General features: G+C 40.9%; 2 protein-coding genes across 3 annotated transcripts; both read left to right on the forward strand.

Moving 5' to 3' along the window:
* The first annotated feature begins 50 nt into the window (after positions 1–50).
* Positions 51–12721, forward strand: mpv17 (mitochondrial inner membrane protein MPV17). Its single transcript, XM_067481417.1, has 8 exons — positions 51–115; positions 1490–1570; positions 4677–4792; positions 5147–5239; positions 5776–5871; positions 11440–11472; positions 11589–11641; positions 11865–12721. The coding sequence occupies exons 1-8, from the start codon at positions 106–108 to the stop codon at positions 11932–11934; spliced, it is 552 nt and encodes a 183-aa protein (XP_067337518.1). The 5' UTR covers positions 51–105; the 3' UTR covers positions 11935–12721.
* Positions 12722–12877: 156 nt separating this feature from the next.
* uts1 (urotensin 1) lies at positions 12878–16143 on the forward strand. 2 transcript variants are annotated; one of them, XM_067481418.1, is made up of 2 exons: positions 12878–13789; positions 14617–16143. In XM_067481418.1, the coding sequence occupies exon 2, from the start codon at positions 14620–14622 to the stop codon at positions 15055–15057; it is 438 nt and encodes a 145-aa protein (XP_067337519.1). In that variant the 5' UTR covers positions 12878–13789; positions 14617–14619; the 3' UTR covers positions 15058–16143. The 2 variants fall into 2 exon arrangements, with proteins under 2 accessions (XP_067337519.1, XP_067337520.1); XM_067481419.1 differs by lacking the exon at positions 12878–13789 and adding an exon at positions 13818–14309.
* The last annotated feature ends 3531 nt before the right edge of the window (positions 16144–19674 follow it).

Consider the following 19674-nt stretch of genomic DNA (forward strand, 5'->3'; position numbering starts at 1 on the left):
AGATTTCACATGTTTTTGTTTACAGCGGAAATGACGCACGCTGCAGACTTGTGCTGCCTTCTGGGACTGTGGGGAAAAAAATGCATTTCTCCGTTACCCATTAGAATGCAAATAGGTGAGTGCCATTTTAAAAAAAAAATGTTTTTAACTTAGTTTGCTAGAACTAAAAAAACAAATTATGCTTCCTTTTTTCAGGTTTATGAAAAGTGTGGAAGTCTTGGTGTCATTTTGTCAGCCTTAGGATGGACCCTACGTTTAAAAAAAAAAAGTTTAAAAACTTATTGCTATGCTGTTGTCTTTATTTAAAGTTGCTCTGCTTCTGTCGACTTCTAAAATGGGTCAATAATTCCCTCCGAAACCCTACTTACTAACTCTGGCTAAAAGTATTTGGCATTTAAGGGCTCGAAAATCGGAGGGAACCTGAAGGCTTCGCTAGAAGCTGACTGGGATTAATAACTGGCATGTGGATATTTTCTTCCATTAACTTGCATTGTTTGACTTATTGGGATTTACTGAGCATCAATGGGCATCTAAAGCAGCACGTTACATATTTTCGGTTGACAGCACTGATGCGTTCGTGTTCCTCGTGTCGCGGTTTTCTGGTGTGAGATTTCTGAACAGAAAGTTGTTGCAGTGTGTGTGATCACAAACCTCTTTAAACAATATAACGTGACTGTTCCTGCTGAGCTCTAATCATCTGCGTTTTGTTCATGGTTTGTTAGGATGCTGTGATTTTGTGTCTGCGCAGCTAGTAACGTTAGCTTAGCCAGCAGTAACGCTCGTTTCTCTAAGGGGTTCTGACCTGTTCAAAAGACACAGACGGTCGTTTAAAAACTCCTAACTAGTGGTGTTCTGGTATTTTCAAAAAGGTGGAGACTTTTCTAACCATCTGGATCAAAGAAAACGTCATTTGTTGCACGTCTACAACTATTTTAACTTGTTTTCTCAACTTGGGACTCGGTTTCCTATCACGTTAGCTAGCCGTTTGACCGCCATCTTTGTTATGTTTGACCAACGGCGCCACTTGGGCAGAAACAAGTTCAAATATGTTCTTATCGTTGAACAAATGACTGTCAAAATATTCCAGATTGTTAGAAGAATCGCTGGTGCGTGTGCAGATGTCTGCTGAACGACGGTGCGCGTTTTTCCAAATACTTTATGCGGCGTTCGAACACCACGGGTTAGTTGCCTTTAGGAGGAACAGACGGTCACGTCTGTGACCTAAATGTGTGTAACTGGAACGACACAGCGTTACGCCACAATTCATTCAAATATTCCAATTTTTATTCTCTCAGATTAGTCAGGAAATGCGATCTGCCTAAAAGTCTTTTATTGTGTTGGCTACTTTGTAAATGTTTGTGCACAGTAAATGTCTGAATACTATCCACAGCTCAGCCAGTTGAGTTTAACTGGTTGACCTGCTGTAATCGACCAAATATTGGAGTCGATCAGCAGGTTTGCTTGACTTGGTTTTGTTCCCTTCCTGTAGCAGGGACTATGGCGGCCCTGTGGAGATCCTACCAGGCCTTGATGACCAAATACCCCTGGACAGTCCAGATAGTAACTGCTGGTAAGAATAACCTTGACACGCCAGTCATATATCGGAAACTAAATCCAGTCTGGATGGTTTTAAAAATGGTTTTTCTTCCAAAAGACAAAGGCAAAGTCCAAGTTCTCAAATTTTCTATATAATATGACATTTGTTGACTTTGACTTTGAGATATGATCAGTAACCTGGAGCAAGGGGGGGAAAACTTCTGATCTGAGTGAACTGATTTATTTTTCTTTCTTTGGTCTGGAGATTAATGCAAATAAACTTCAGTAACCTCAGACAGTTACTGAGGTTTATGTCTTGGTTTGTGTTTTGGTCCCTAGTTAATTAAATGATGACAAAAGGTAAGTCAAAAGCTTTGGTCCATGACTTTTGCTCACTAACAAACTGTCCATGTGCCATGAGAAACTTTACTCATGGATTTTGTTTTGTAGTAAACCAGTTGGTAAAGGCAGTTGTCCACGGACCACAGGGTTCGATCCCCGGCCCTGGCTATATGTCGAAGTGTCTCTGGGCAAGACACTGAACCCCCAACAGCCCTTTCCCCTCCCCAGCTGTGCAGTGCCGGTCCAAGCCTGGTAGAAATTGGGGAGGGTTGTGTCAGGAAGGGCATCCAGCGTAAAAACTGGGCCAAATCAACATGCGGACAATGACCTGCTGTGGCGACACTGAACTCACGGGATAAGCCAAAAGGATAAAAAGTAAATCCTGCGGTTTTGCCTGAGGTGCATTAAAGTTGAGTCTCCACTAGATGGAGGCAGTTCTTGGCAGATGGTAGATGCTTGAAGGTCCATTTTCTGAAAAATGCAAGAAAATATGTAATTCACATAGTTTTTTGGCTACTTCCATCAGTATTTATATCGTTATCCATCTTTATATTTTATTGCTTTAAGGACAGATTCATGTCTATCATGAATCAAGTCCTCTTTTATTTAACTCTCATCACAAAAATTCATGCAATGTTAATACGTCCTGCCTTTTTAAAACGTGCACATGAAGAGCTGTACGTTAGCTTCCACGTTGAGGTGGTTTCCAGAAACAGAAGACAGTGATGTGACTCGCACAGCTTCAAAAAGTTGTTTAGGGAGCGGCTGCATTTAGCAGGAAAAAAATACTTAAAATGTACAGCATTGCAAACTACTTTGAACGAATCACTGATTGATAGTATATATTATGACAAATTGTAGTATTAAATTATAATGAGTAATGTAAAAGATTTCAGTGGGAAAATGACCATGAGCTGTTCCACCACTGCAATCACATCTTGTATATTATTGATCTTAAGAATTGGTATTTATCCGCCAATGGAATTGATTGAAGTAGTTGTGCACTAATCTGAGCTTATTCAAAAGTAACTTAAATGAACAGTCAGTTCATTTAAGTTCTCTCACTGTGACGCCTGTGCTGCAGATACTGGTAAATCCATTTAAACCACTTTGATGTTCCAGCAAATAAAAAAAAATAAAAAATTAAAAGAAGAATACTAATAAGTGGATGCAGAAACATGGATTCATCACACGGTCTCCACATTTACTAAACATGATACAAAATCATTTTTCACAAATAGCTGTTACTCGCCCTGAAATTGTGTTAATCTTTGTCGTCTCTTTGCATGACCCCATCCTTTATTTCGTTTTCATCGCTGCCCCGAGTCCAACTAGGTCATGTGCCCCACTTCTTTAACCTCCACGTGCAAACCTGGCATTATTAAGCTTGAAGGGAACATGGCTGTTCATGTACGTTTTGTTTATGTGACAAATCACTATTTATATCCTCAAAAAGTGAAACATTAAGACACTGAAGCTCACAAACAGTCTTGCTCAGGGTGAACACACGACATTTTCTGTTCTTCAGACGTGTGTGTGTGTTTGTGTGTCTGTGTGTGTCCCCCCATGTCACCTTAACTACCTGTTTTAGTTCTCCCGTGACATTTTAAGGAAAGGTTACCTCTTATTCAGCTGTGCCCACGTTATTACACTGCGCTGTCAATTTTAACAGTCGGGGTGTGTGTGTGTGTGTGTGTTTGTGTGTCTGGCCTGCACTGTGACATTATGTGAGTGCAGGTTTAGAACCAGTCAGCTGCTGTTTCCACCCCCTAAGTGGATGTTGGATTATGCTTTTTATTAGTTAGGGTAAAATGCCTAAACTCATCATCCCAGGAGGAGTGAAAGTAACAGATGTGGTTTTGTCAGTGGGCCAGAACTGAGCCAAAATTCAGGAGTAAATATTATTTCTGTATGAATACGTTTGGAAATGTTTTTTTTTTTTTTGTTTGTTTTACATTTTAATCAGGTCATATGTCCAACATCATGTTGGATGATATGAACACTGAATTCATATGTACAGTGCTGTTTATCAGTGTGCATGACTGTTGCGCTACAGTATAACATTTCTGGATAGTTTTGGCACTAATGTGATGCCTTCTCATTTGTTGTCGCTGGATTTAGACAGTTCTCACTTTTCAAGATTTTTCAGAAAATTTACTTTTGATATATGCGGTTGCCAGCAAGCTGAAACTAATGCATTTTAATGCTATCAAAACCTACAGTATAGTTTATAAAGAGAAAAGTAGCAGATAAGCCCAAACTATAAACTTTATCAAACTGTAAAGTTTTTTTTTTAAGCCTGGTATTAAAAGTAGAGAGGATGTCTCTCTACTAAATCTGAACTTGGAACTGGTTCCAAAGGAGAGGAGCTTGATAGTTACAGGCTCTTCTTCCCATTCAAAGTCTTGAAACAATTGGACTGGTTTGGCTCCTTAAGGCCATATTGTGGATAATATGAGGTGTTTTAAGCTATAATTAAACTTTGTCATTAAGGTCTTTTATAATTACAAACAAGTACATATACTGTTTTATGCAGCATATGGCTGATATTTAAACATTTTTTAAACTTTTTATTCAAGCTAATTTGTTCCAAATGTTAAAGATAAACATTATCTGTCCTGTGAAGCAGCTACTGTGAGAGTTGTGTCTGTCGTTAAAGTGTGTGTTGACGTGTTTTGGGGCTCAGTTTTGTTTTATTCTGCTGATTCTAATCGAACCGGACAAAATGTGCACAGTATTCCAGCGGAAGTGTCACCATGTTCAGTGGACTTGAGACACGGCATTTCTGTCTCCTCCAGGGTCCTTAGTGGGTGTTGGCGACGTCATCTCCCAGCAGCTGATCGAGAGACGAGGACTGACTCAACACAACGTGCGTCGCACGGCCAAGATGATGAGTATCGGTTTCTTTTTTGTGGTAAGTGTCCTAAAGTTGTGTGAGAGCCAATCTGTTTGTCAATGTGACAAAGAGTTTGACAAAGGGGACGGATTGTTGCCCGACTGAACATTTTAATACTGTAGGACTGCAGTTTAAATAAGGCTATTTTTATTCATTTAAATGGGATGAATAATGACCAGTGTGCATAAATATATTTATTATGTCTTCACTGTCTTCATTAGTTCCACCTCTTCAATCTAATGCAGCCCAATACGTCAGCTTTGCCATAAATTCCGACATTTACAAGCTTATAATTTCTCCGTTTCTAAATGGAACAAAATAGCGGAACAAATAACCTCCATTAATGGATTTTCTGTTTGTGTTGCAACAAAGGGTCCAGTAGTCGGCGGTTGGTACAGAGTGTTGGACAAGCTGGTGGTTGGGGGAACTAAAAGTGATGCTATGAAGAAAATGCTTCTCGACCAGGTGGGAAACGCATCAAGTCACCTCGAACAGGCCTCTTCTCTCTTCTGTTACTGGTCAAAGTTAAATGAAATTTACTGAAGTGTCCTTAACAAATAGAAGGAACAAAGTGGAAACAAGTTCTGCGATTCGGCGTGAAAGTGTGCGTTTCTCTCTCAGGCTCACATCAGTCTGACAAACAGCCTTTACAGAAAGAGGTCATGTACAAACTGTTCAAAGTTTGTAAAGTGTTTTTTTTGTTTTCCCATTTTTGAACAGCTGTTGAGCAGCAAGGGTGAGGGGCAGTCACAGACCCTAAAACCCATGAAATCAGGTTTTCAGGATGTAATTACATTCAGAATTGACTTTGTTGTATTTGCAGATGAAACTCCCCAACAGACACACATTAAAATTTGCTCTGTATAGATCAGCTACAATAGTAAAATACACATGACTGCAGTATTATCGTGTGACCTACGTTCTTCTCGCAGCAGCTGATTCTCCAGTTCAGTTACGTGTTTTAGCTCTGATGTTGCTTCCACTTTGTCATGTGGTTACAGTTGTGTTTTGCTCCGTGCTTCCTGGGAGCTTTCCTCTGCATCTCTGGTGCACTGAATGGACTGACGGTGGAGGAGAATGTCGGCAAGCTGAAGAGGGTGAGTTGGCTTCATGTCCACGTGTACCAAGTCTTGGTTCTCTACTGCGTCGCCACTTTTGGCCGTCAGTGGGGTAAAAATGAAATGATGTCATCTGTTAACTGAAATCACTCAGTTATTATTCAAATGATATTTTTAATTGATTTTCTCCCCCAATAATAAAAATGAAAGTATCAGAGGACCCTGATACCTGAATGGTTCAGGCTCATGCAACAGAACCAGGAACATCCCGGGGTTTGAGTCCTTCTGGGGACTGTTGCTGCATGCTGTGTCCCCGTCTCTCCCCTCGCGTTTCCTGTCAACTCTTTTTAATTCACACTATGAAATATAGGCAAAAATATCTTTAAAAACTTGGATCATCAAGCTGTGTGTCACTTCTATATTCTGAGACATGTGAGGAACAGAGACACATATTTACCTAATTGATTCTGAAGTGGACACAAAGTATAAGTTGCAGGTACCTGTTTTTTAAAAGTTTTATGGTTTTTTTTTTTAACGTAACATTCACATTGACCTTTTAGCCATCAAACACCGTTGATGCCATTTCAGATATCACGGTTGATAATACTCTTACCTAGTTGTCTATATTTAGAATGAACTTGTACTGGCTGGAAACTTGATACAAACTCGTCAGGAAGTGAATTTTTGTACGAACACAGCCCAGATAAATGAGGGTACACAAAGAGGAAGTTTGGTTTCTGATCACCAACACTCACCTCTCATTATTATTATTAGAAACTATTTCCTGTGATGGAGGAAGGGGTGAGAGGGAGGAACTGTGGAAATAGCCAGAATGACTCATACCTCTGTGTATTTGTATGCCAGGTCACAGCTAACCGCCGTCCTGTGCCAGCTGCTCAAATGTCCGTCAGGGCCTTGCTTACCCAGTGTGCTGCTGGTCACCATTAATTATTTACCAAAGCAGACATGTGGACCTGAAAGGCCAAACTGGTAAATGTCAGAAAGGACAGAAAATAAATGACAGATGTGCTCATTACAACAAGGCCTGACACTGAGGATATGTGAGGCGAAGATAATGGAGCCGGTGACGAAACAGTTTGATAAAGTCACACCGAGTTCCGGTTGGAGATTGTGCTTGTTACTTGCCTTTACCGTTTCCTGTAGATCCGGGACTCGCGCACATAATGGCGTATAATTAAAATTGGATAGTTTTATTTCTTGTTGTAATTGTTGCAATTGTGCGCAGACTTGACATTAACAAAGCGCCACTGCATAAATCCACAAACGAACTTTGGGTGGAACAACCCGCAGCAAAAACTATGCATGGTCATTCATTTTACAAGCCTCCTCCCTTTTACTTTCAGTGCATTAAACGTGTGCACAGCACTGGATATGAGCTTTATGAATCAAAGAAGACATCAAGCAGCTTCCAGGTGCTGCCTGGAAAGACCTCAAAACCTCCCCTCTACCTCAAAGAGCTGGAATAAACACATCACTCACTCTCTCACTCACGCACACAGAATGCAAAATGCCAAATTCAAGTGCACCGTCACAAAAGGGAGGCAAGTTTTGTAGTTTACTTAACTGAAATTGTGTGTCTGCTTAACTTCCCTTCAGACTTCATGCAGAGCAACTAAAAAGAATTCCAGATTAAACACTTAAGTATACTTTAAAAGTATAGTAGTGTTTTGCAAAAATTGCACACAAGCAGCTTAGAAAGTCAAAGCAGAGCTAAGAAAGGTCCCATCTTCTTCAGACTGTGTGAAAGATTTTGATGTAATTTCACCTCAGGTGGCAAAGTAGCTTGTTGGCCCATAATTATACCCTTAAAAACAACAGAGGAGAAATTTGTAACTAGAAGATTGGCTGCGGGCTTTATAAGTCGAGACGTGTTGAGGTGACCTTTACGTCGATGACACGGGAATATTTAGTGGAAAGATTGGGAGTAAGTTGGATGTTTATTGTTGAGTCTGCATCTGCAGACCCCCGTTTATCCAAACCAGACTACATGAATGGTTATGTATGGAAGCGTGTTTCTACAGTACAGATGATGCAATTATCAGTATATTTTCAGTATTATTGCCACATTGACACACTGTTCTGTGTCTTACTTGGTCAATTTAAACCTACTTTGAGTTTTACACTAAGTAATTAGTTTGGTAGCTCGTTAATAGCAAGTAAGTGAAAACAGAGAAGTACGTTTTGTTCATTTGGTCATAAACCAAAGCTCTGGACAACTTAAATTTGGGGCCTGATGAGTTAACCTAAGGTCTCACAGTTCAGTCTCAGGGGGACATGCATTCTATTAAAGTTGAAGGCAGTTTTCTAACAGAGAAATTTGCCTCCGAACTCCTAATGTGCTGGAGGAAAAGTCAGAATCGCAAAAGCCAGCAGCTTTCATCCTCTGGGGAACGTGAATGACTGTGATCTGTCTGAGAGGCGAAGTTAAAGTGGGAGTCGGGACCAAAGCAGGTACATGTGGGGAGAGGTCTTTACACATAACTCAGTGGAGGAGGTGAAGTTCACTGGTGCGGAGCTTTTTGTTCGATGTGTGAAGTACGTGGCGATTTCATCAGTGGCGGCTGTGGAGTCGGACAATTGTCCATTTGCACAAATAAAACTTATCAGTGATGACACGGACGCCGTCGGGCACAAGTTTTGTACTTGAATAAAAGTATCAGGCATTGAACAGCGAATGGGGAAATGCTGCTTCTCCTTTCCTCAGCTGATTTTTAGCAGTATAATTAGTTTTAGCCCCTTTTTTCCCCCCCATCCTCTAGTCAACAGGGGTTTAATAGACTTTTCTTCCATTACAAGTTACTCAACGATTACTTACCCAGCTGGTAATATTTTGGCTGCATCACACACTTTCCATTCTGGGTTGTTTTGGAATTGCACTCCTCACCCACTGGAGTTTCAGGGTATCACCATTCCTCACTTCATCCCCCCCAACTTGTAGTTACATCTGGAACATGTTGAAGCTGCAGGGCCATAGTAGGAGGCCAGAAGTTTTTCAGTTTCTTCACAGGTATTTTATATCATCTTGAGTTTCTACTATAAAAAGTTATTTGGATTTAACCCCCCCCCCTTTTTTTTTTTAACAAGAACAACCCCCGGTTTCTGTTCAGCACTGTAGCCAGTCTGACTAAGAGCCATAGTTCTGTTGAGCCTAGTTTTCCCTTAACTCTGAGCAGCAATGACTTCATGATTTTCTTTATGAATAAAATTGTAGCTATTAGAGAAAGAATTCCAACCTGTCTGTTGTTGGTTGCGATGCGAAGCTTAGATGTTGGTTTCCATTCGTACAAAGGTTAGCTATGGAGTTCCACAAGGCTCTGTGTTAGGACCAATACTTTTTACTTTATATATGTCTCCTTTAGGCAACATTATAAGAAAACACTCAAAAACAAATTTCCACTGCTATGCTGATGATACCCAGCTATATTTATCTATGGAACCAGATGAAAATAATCAGTTAATAAAGCTTCAAGCCTACAAGACATAAAGGCCTGGATGTCCCACAATTTCTTACTTCTAAACTCAGACAAAACTGAAGTCATAGTATTTGGGCCCAAAAATCTCAGAGATATGATGTCCAACCATATTGTTACTCTAGATGGCATAAGTCTGGCCTCCAGTACTACTGAAAGGAACCTTGGAGTTATTTTTGTCTAGTATTTGTCCTTTACCTCACATATAAAACAAATCTTCTTCCACCAACGGAACATTGACAACATTAGGAGCATCCTGTCTCAAAGTGATGCCAAAAAACTGGTCCATGCATGTGTTATCTCTAGGTTAGACTACTGTAATTCCCTACTTTCAGGATGCCCCAGTAACTCCCTAAAGAGCCTGCAATTAATCCAAAATGCTGCAGCAAGAGTGCTGACTGGAATCAGCAAGAGAGATCATATTTCACCTTCACTAGCTTCTCTCCATTGGCTTCCCATTAAATTTAGAATAGAATTTAAAACCCTGCTTCTTACACACAAAGCTCTGAATGGTCAGGCTCCGTCGTCTCATAAAGACCCCTTTCTACAGGTGTTTTGTTGTTGCTCTTTTTCTTTCCACTTTCCACTCTCCACTCAAGGCAGATGTCCGTCCACCCTGAGCCTGGTTCTGCTGTAGGTTAAAGGGAGTTTTGCCTATGGCTTGATCAAGGGGGACTAGTTGGGTTCTCCCTATGCATTTTTAGTCTTGACTTTATTCCTTGTCTTGAGATGACTCTGCGTTGTGAATTGGGGCTATATAAAGTTGAATGGAAGTGTTTTATCATTTACTTTCATTTACAATGCTGTTAACAAATTTATGGAAATGATTCCTTCATTTACCGTCACTGCCTTGTCAATACGATGGTGAGTAGCCACTTTAACTTTACAACCAAGTCAATTATCTTGGTTTTTCTGCAGCCTCACTGCAGACGATCCTTGATGCTGTTGCCCCACTGAAAACGAGGGCAGTAAATCAGCACAGTTCACTAACCCACAGCTTAAAGCCAGCATCACAAAAGCTGGAAAGGAAGTGGCACTAATTGAGAAGAATGCCGCTTAGCCTGGAACCACATTATTCATCACTAATAGAGGAAAATAAGAACTACCCCAGGTTTCTTGTCAGCACAGTCAGAGCTCTGTTGAGTCCAGTATTCCCTTAACTCTCAGCCGCAATGACTTCATGACTTTCTTCACGAATACAATTATAACTGTTAGACGGCTTCTTTCCCGTAGATCTCACTGAGTTAACTATTGCGTCATCTAAACCATCAACATGCCATGTTAGACCCCATCCCAGCTAGACTGCTTAAAGACAGTTTTCCCCTTAAGACACATCCATATCCCATTTGATCAAGCTAACTTTATTAACAGGCTAAAGCCCACAGGCTCACAAGGTTGCTGTTTTCAGACCCCTACTCAAAAAACCTCTTTTTGCTAAAAAGAGCACAGGTGAAAGTCTCAAATGATCTTATCTTCAGATAATGGATTTAGCTCCATACTCATATTGCTATATTTGATACGACTGACCCCAATATTTTATTAGAGAGCCTGGAGGCCTCCAGCCCAAAACACTGCAGCGAGATTCCTGTCAGGAATTATGGGAATTAGCTTCTCTCCACTGGCTTCCCATAAAACCCCTGTTTGAACCTGTCTTCCATTGAAGGGAGTCCTTCCCCTCCACCGTTGCTTTAAGGGGGTTTGTTGTTGCTTTTTTCTCTGTAAATCTGTATAATCTTTACTTTATTATGTAAAGCGCCTCGAATTTATTTTTATTTTTTTTCCAAATAACACTGCTTCTTATTATGATTTCAGTTCTTCCTCTTCATCTCTTTTTCAATGTTCAACGATTTGAAACATTTTTTTTTAGCCAAACAAAAGACGGGTAGGTCTGTGTCCATAGGCACAGGTACAGAGACTGCATAGGTCATATGATGGTGCCTGTGTCCTCCAACAGTTAACACAGTGTTGTATAACTTTGCATTGTCTATACTTTGTTACCTTTTAGCTAAAACCTTGACTTTTTATTTCTAGGACTTTGTCCTAGTTTAACAAGTTACTTTTAGCCTGATGAAGTTGAGTGTTATGATGCCGGTATAATAATTTACTGTGTTTGCAGGACTACACAGATGCACTGATAGCAAATTACTACGTAAGTTCTCTTTTCCTTGTGACATGTCCTTTATAAAAGCCTGTTTCCTTTGAATGAACTGACTGATGTCACTGCTTCCATGATCGTTCCCTGATTGTTTTCCTTTTGTCTCTCAGCTCTGGCCTCCAGTCCAGATCGCCAACTTCTACTTCATTCCACTTCAGCACAGGTTAAGACTTTTTCTTTAGTCACATACAGTCACCTGCATTTATCCCAGAATTTACAGTTTTACAGTGGTTTCCTTGGTCTGGCTTGGTCTATGTTTGATCTGAACCTGAATTAGTTCATATGTGTCAAACAGCACAGTTTTCTTGCATCATGTTTCCGTTGTGACAATTGGTTAATGTCATAAGAAAAGTCCGCAAACACGTCCTGTTTCCTCCTGCTTGTAGGTTGGCTGTTGTTCAGATTGTGGCCGTTGCCTGGAACTCCTACCTGACGTGGAAGGCCAATAAGATGTGAAGGATGATCGCACATCCAGCCTGTGTTGTTGTTGTTGGGGATTTTACACTCATTTGTAGTATGTGTGTGTGACATGGGCAATTCTGGTCCAACTTACTTTAGACTACTTGGTCCTCTGGTATTTCCAATGTGTAAAACTGTGACTGAGTCACTTATAAAGGTCGGGAGAAAGTGCTTGTCTCTCTGAATGACAAATTCACACTTGAAAGTCAAACTCTCATTTGCAGAAATGTGTGTGAAAGTTTGTTATTTATGGGAGTGGGATTTGGCCGGGGTGCCACAGTGTGGGCACACACTCACATCAACACCTAGTAAGTGCAAAGGAAACTTTACCAATCCATTAAATGTATTGTTAATAATAAATAATCATGTTTCGGCTTATTAGGAGCTTGTTTTGTTAAATAATGGAAAAAATTTCTAAGATTTTGTAATGCAACATTTGCCTAATCTTTACTTTCCGACTTCCTTCTAAGTTGCTCGTGTCCTTTTTGCTCCGAATTTTTTCCACTTCTGCTGTACATTTCCATAGACTGAGTGAAAACCAACAGATGAGAGATGTTTTAGGGGGAAACTGCTCCGTCTGTTTATGACACAGATTCAGTCGATCTTTCTCCACTTGTTACCAGGCTTCTCGTTAAGCTAAGTTAACTGCCTCAGTTTATGGTAGAGATTGGAGAGCAACTCTGCAATTTCGATGTTAACGGTTTAAAGACAATGTACGGTAGCTGCAGGAATTTTGCCCTAAACGATTAAAAACAGAATAAAGAATCCACTGGTACACTGACAACTGTTGAAGTCTGGAATTGTCTTTATAATTGCAGTAGTTTCTTATTTTTGCGAACCAAAGCCATCTCTGGTATCTGAACAGTTTTACATGCGGTGTGTTTGACCTTGCTAACTAATGTGGCCTGCATAGCCTTGAACGGGTGGGGTTAGTCTGGCGGGAGATGTGGAGGCTGCTGAGCTGGGCTGTCAACCAAATGAAGTGCACACATTTTCTCCACACAAACACACTTGGGCTACATCCAGGGAAAAGCGAGCACAAAGCCTCTCGCGATGGTCTCGATGTCTACGGCTTAACATAAAGGGCAAAAAGCCATCTCGCGCCTCCTGCTTGGACACCAGATGAAATGCTGCATTTTTAGTTTGCACTCAGATGTAGATTTCAGATTCCTTGACCTCTTTTATTTAGTACAAACAAATGGAAATTGAGTGTCAGATAATGTTATGGGTAATGTAAAAATAGCTCAGTGATCCGTATCTAAAAAAGATTTGTGATTTGTGCATAAGTGAAGTTGATGTGTGACTTGTTTGCAAAGGGATGCAGCTTATCATAGTGAGTTCTGACTATTTTGTCTGATGATTACCGCCAAAACCTTGGATGCATCACTCAATGAGCCTGGAACTGACTAAAAATATCTCAAAGATTTGGGGGGAAATGAGCGAAAACAACTAAAAGAGACAAACTAGACAATGCACAGAAAATCGACACAATGACCAAGGAAACATAGAAGAGCATCATAAGCATAATCTGTCTCTGCTCATTACAAGTTGTAAACGTGTATGTGTCCATCAAGCAAAGCTGTTCACATTTGAAAAGGCAAAATTAGAAGCAAATCTGAAAAAATACAATTTTAAGTGTGTGTGGCAGAAATATGTCCGTTTTTTTTCCTTTACTTTTAAACCTGTTTTCCCCTCCCAAGTTTGTGACCCTCGGTTTTGGGGGCTTTCTGGGAGTAAATGTTCCCTAACAGGTGGCGGTTTTATGTGAGAGCTCGGAAGATCGGGTCTCGGGCAAAGCGCAGGTTCAGCACCAGGGACAGCTCCCAGAGTCAGGCCGCCTTCACTGAAGCAGGTCAGTTTCAGTCGGTTTTAAAAGTTGTAATGATGTGATTCACAAGTGATGAGACGTAAACGCGCGCTATAGCACAGTTTGATTTAAAAAAAAAAAAAAAAAAGTTTTCTTTCCACATCAATGGATCAGTGGATTTAACACTACGACGTGTGTGACCAGAAAATCAAATCAAAAGATCTCAGCGGCAAACGTATCAAACACTGAAGGCACAAGTCTCCCTGAAAAAAGCTTTGTCCCCAGTATCAGCACCCCCTCCCCTTTTAAAAAAAACCCTTAAAATCTTTGCTGTATTGTCAGTCCACCACACCAGCTGTCCCTCGGGACTATATTGCCTTTGCGTCTTGATAGCTGTCCAGTTTCCAGACCAGCGTCTGTGTTGGCATTGACGTCAAACGGAGCGGGCTGGACGTATAAAAAGCCCCCGTCCCGTTAGTCGCCGCTCACAGGAACTTTGCAGACTCCGACCTCCAATCTCGCCGGGCGACCACCAGATCTAGCTGCAGCATCTGGAGAGACTAAAGTGAGTCCCGCAGCTTGAATTCGCTGTGTTCACTTTGGCTTTTTGTTGTTTTTCTGTGCAAAGTGGAACAGCAGCGCAGCCAACTCGTCTGTGCCCAGATGGTTGTTCCCGTGCACGTTTGCGCGAGTAACTTGTCCTTTGAATAGTTTTTGGTGAAGTTTATCCTTGTAGAAGTTGTTTCTTTGTTGCCGGAGTGATGTCAAACACAAGTCTGTCCTGCATGAGACTAGTTTACCCCAGTTATTATTATTCGTGCATGTTATTTTGACACATTTTCCGCGTTGAACTTTGTGTCCCCTGGCTGCAGGTCATGAAGCCGGTCCCCCTGCTCCTGCTCCTCTCCTCGGTCCTCCTCTCGTCACACCTGCGTCCCGCCGCCGGCAGACCGCGCATCCTCCCCGGCTGGCTGGATGACAGCGGCCGCCTCCAGACGCAGCGGCTGGACGACGCGCTGCTCAGAGCGGCCGCGGCCGGGGACAGCACCGCCACTTATTTACTGGGCGAGAACATCCTGAGGTTTCTACAAAGGAGCAACCCGGAGCATGTCCGCCTGCTTCCACAGGAAGACGAGAGCGAGGAGGAGGCAGTGAGGGCAGCGGCGCAGCTGCTCAAGCGCAGCGAAGACCCGCCGCTGTCCATCGACCTCACCTTCCACCTGCTGAGGAATATGATCCAAATGGCCAAGATGGAGAGCCAGAAGGAGCAGGCCCAGCTCAACCGTAAAGTCCTCGACGAGATCGGGAAATAAAACTTTAGTTATTTTTTCAAATGCCTCATCAAAACCGCATTGAAGACCTCTAACATTAGTTTTCTGTTTCCGTTGTTTGTGCGCCTGCGTTCTTCTCCGTCACTTTACGCACAGATGGTGCCAAATTACGCACCGCTGTATCCGCGAATAAAACGTAAATCCCTAATAAATTTTCAAAGGCTTGGAAAATATGGAAGCGGACTTTCAGACCCCCTCACGCTTTCTCTCATGCTTCAAACGCACCACACGCACCGGACTGTTGAGGGGCAAACTGGATTTCAGAGAGTCTCATTTTGAAATTTTGGTCTGGATTCTCATTGGAAATTGATAAAACATTAAGCTGTTTATTTATGTGAATGTGTTTGAAGTAAGTACTTGGAAAAGAAAGTCAAAGTTTCTTTTTTTGGTGTTGGTTTTAAGTAGAATCGTGGTATTTGATACTTTCTTTTTGCTTTTTCTCGTTTGGCCCCAACAATTAAATAAATCAGAATTAACTGTCTGTAAGCAGCAATTGACTTGATAAGGATGTAAACTAGGGCATCAGAAGCATGTTCACAGAATGTGTAGCTAAACTCTGACCTTAAGGAAACCAGAGTCCAAAACACTAGTTACCGATCACGTCTATGGTTGAGTCCAATCTCAGCAGTTCTGAGTAATTGAGGCAAATTTTCACAGGTATTGTAGAAAACATTAGTCACTTCATTTAGATAAAGGAAGGCACGTGCTCAGGTGGTAACAAGCCACACTGTCACATATTCAGTGTCCATCTTTTGTCAGTCCAGCTCTGTCTCGGTCCTGCGTATTGACACATTGGATGAGTGAGGTGGACAAAAGGCAAACCAAGCCACTTTGGCTCCACTGTCCGCTCTTTCCTCTCATTTTTGTCTCCTTTTTGATTTTGAGCAGGAACACGATCACCTGTACTGTATCAACTGTAGCATGCTAATCTACAAAAAACAAAAGCCAAAAAAAAAGCTTTATTTTACTATAAACAGTAACGGCAGACACTGATCACATTGTTTTAGCAAATGAACAAGAAGCTTTTTTGCCATTTATATTTTGTAATAAAAAACATTTGAAGTACAAGTTACTGTTTTTGATTCTATTACTGTACTGATTATGAATGTGTATTATAAAATACAACTTTATTATGGTTCAAGTGTCATCCAGTGTTTTGTTCATTTGTAATAAGATATTTCCCAAAGACTTGATTTCAGCAGAGTCAGAGAATCATATCTGTGCTCATGGAAATGTTGTTTCCAGCCAGATTTAACGAAATATTTCAGATCCCTCATACTAACACTGGTGGATTCCTTCATATTCCCTTGGCACCAATATGTTTCTATCTTTATATATTTCTAAAACAAAGAAGTAGATTTGCACCATGAGGCAAAATCTTCCCTAAAAATCCAGAAAATATGAAAAAAAAAATTATTATTGTTTGAAATTTACTGAACTGATAAATTCACCTAAGAAGAAATGTTCTTATTTCTGGACACTGAATTCTCTGTTAATGCCGTAAACGTGTTCATGCTCCCCAGAGGATTATTTTCGTGCTGCTCTTGGAGCTGTGTGCACACAAACGTGCTGGTTCTCAGGCTCCACGTGTGCTCTGTTGTATTTAGCCGAACATGAAAAAGTCCCAAAAGCAAAATAGTGTTTGAAGCCATGAAAGAGGGGGAAAAACCCAAACCCTCACACAAACCCTCAGAGTTGGGCAGATGCTGAAATTTTCCAGGATGTGGAAAACATGAATTTACCTTAAAAGAGTTTCATGTGTCAGCAATAACTGCTGTATAACAAACTACACAAATGTTAATGCCCCAGTGTGTCAAGGGGGGAGTCAGGCCCCTTAAAAGGTCATAATATTCAGCATCCCTGTCTGTCAACAATCACTGCGTACAACTAAACTGCAAAAGCAAATATGTTTTTCACAGATTTTTCTTAAATGTTTGCATATATAGCACGAAAAATTAGACCTTTTAGATTCCAAAATCTTTGTTTGGAACCTCTTAACATCTCTGATAGGAAAAGGAATCACAGGGAAAACAATGTTGAACCTTGGTGCTTTGATTGTTAGTATTGCATTTGTGTATAAGTTTATCAAATAGTTTTATTTAATAAAGTAACTGACGGTGCAACAACAAATGCAGTAAAAAGTAAATGAGTAAAAAAGTAATGTTTAAGTGTTAATACATTAAGTAATGACAGCATGTTTCTATCGCGCTAAAGGGCAAAGACATAATAGAAGTAACAGTTTAGTTTCTTGACCAAGTTGCTGAAGCAGATGGAAAACGAGAGAGAGAGGCAACAAACACATATGGCCCCTGGTTCGCTTAGTTTCTATGAGTCAGTCCAAGCTGTGGGTGTGATTCTTCTGCCTGATCGTCCTCTGTTTGTGTGTGTGTGTGTTAGTTTACGTTCTCCTCTCTCGTTCTGTTGTGTCACATGTGTCTCCACACGTGAAACCGTTAATCTGCACAACTCGGGAACAGAAGCAGCTTCCTTCACAACATTTAACCTGATGCAAAATCCACAAAGGCCTCGAGGCTCAGACGCTTTATTAATCTGCGAACATTTCTTAAAAGGTCTGCTGCTCAACAGTCGCTTAAAAATCGCAATTTTTCCACGTTACAATTCTGACCTCCATCAGTTCCTCGGATGACGTCACTTTGAACTGAGAAATTCCTCCTGATGACGTCATCTGAAGGAATGTGACAGTTTTGCAGCAAAAAAATACAGAGCACTCCTACTTAAAGTAGAACCAAAGACTTTCAAAGATCAGTGAAAAAAAAAATCTGTGAAAATATTTGTGATGGACAATCAAATATATTCTAGTGGTTTCATAATAGTCATCATCAACTTTTAATGTTCAACATGTAAAAAGTTTCTTTGCAGAAAGACAACAAGCAGTGATGGACAATAAAAGCTGCAATAAGAAAAATAAAATGAGATATTTCTAAAAAAAACAAAACCTCCCAAAAGAACATATGATTTTAAAAAAAAGTAAATTGTAGCTGTTGTCAAACAAAGCTTTTCATACCAAAATGTATCAGGAGAAAATGTTGATGCCCCCTCTTTTTAAAAAAAGAATCACTTTTTTGACCTAGTTTCAGCCATCAACGTTCCATCCATGAGGGGTAAACAGATCAATAACACATTTTGGAGCAAAGCCTAAAAAAGTTAAAGGTACATTTAAAAAAGAAAATCAATGACTAGCGACTAGTGCAGGAGAACCATCATCATCCATCTTTGGGTTGTTGGTGATGATTCATTGTGACCCAATTAGAACCAGTGACTAATACCAGTGTCAGAAATAGTGCAGGTGCGAAAAAATAGAATAAAATCACGAGCCTCTTGTTGAGTCTGATACAACTTTTGCTTTAAGTAACTAACACTGCCCGTGCTGGTCTGCACCACTCTGAGGCCTCATGACGAGTTCTCTTACTCGGACTTAACCTCGGATGTCAACAGTTGGACGTCTACATTTGACACAGGAACAAGTTTCTGGTGGTGTTCGAGGCAGCTGGTTACACACAGCAGCTCCATCCAACATCTACTTTTCCAGAAACGTATTAGTTTATCACACTTTCCTTTTTAAATTCTCCTGAATTAACAAAATCCACATAATCCTTTTTTTTAAACTTCAGTTCTGTTATTAACTGGCCTTGTTACATGACTGAGATTAGTGGAGTTTAGAAACCTGTTCGAAGACGAAAGAAGAACATGTTTTGGCTTCTTTCCTCCCACATCACACAATCACTCTTAGTCACCTGTCTCGCTAAGATGCTTCTCCCCTGATTGACCGGTTGACCAGGTGAGCAGCTCTTGTTTGTGCCAAACTCCTTCCATTTAAGAGTAATGGAGTAAACTGTGCTCTTAGGAAGCTGTGGTGCAGCACCTGTAATAATCCTGTCTCTGAGCTCTGCAGGCAGTTCCTGTGACCTCACATCAGCTGTGAGACTTTATGTAGAGATGTTTGTGCTTTTTTTAAATGATGTCCAATCAGTGTAATTTACCACAGGTGGCACTGTTTCGTGAAGCGTAGTTGCAAAGGCTTTGTCCTTATGGGCCACAGAGTGTAGAGTGATTACAAAAAAGTGGAACAACTGTAGTTGCAGAAGGTTTCAAGTAAATCTTCCTGCATGTGAGCTGTTGGAAATGCAGATGTGTAACGTGTATAAATATATAATTTACTTCACGCTTCTCCTTTGTTGTTGCTTCTTGGATGGTGAAAGCTTTCTATTGTTCTGTGGTTTCCAGTTCCTCGGGACGAGCAGGAACCTCAAGGGAAAAACAAAAGACGACTATTGTGAGATGTGTGTCATCATCCCACGTCTTAAAATAATCACCAGTGACTCTCCAACTGCTCGGCCTGATGTCCCAGCGAGGAGGAGGATGTTGCTGTTGCTGCCTTTGACTGAGTCAGCTTGAATACACTGATGCTGTCCCCTCTTCTCGAGTGGACGGTGGGGGGGGGGGGATCCTTTGCACTGTGCTGCAGCTCGCATGTACGTAAGAGATGCTTTCACACCTTCCCTTCGTACGATACAGTGAGCTCATGCTGGGTGTAGAATGTTACAATGCAGACTGACAACAACATCTATGAACAGGCTC

This window comes from Channa argus, chromosome 17 (genome assembly GCF_033026475.1).
Source record: "Channa argus isolate prfri chromosome 17, Channa argus male v1.0, whole genome shotgun sequence".
Classification (NCBI taxonomy): Eukaryota; Metazoa; Chordata; class Actinopteri; order Anabantiformes; family Channidae; genus Channa; species Channa argus.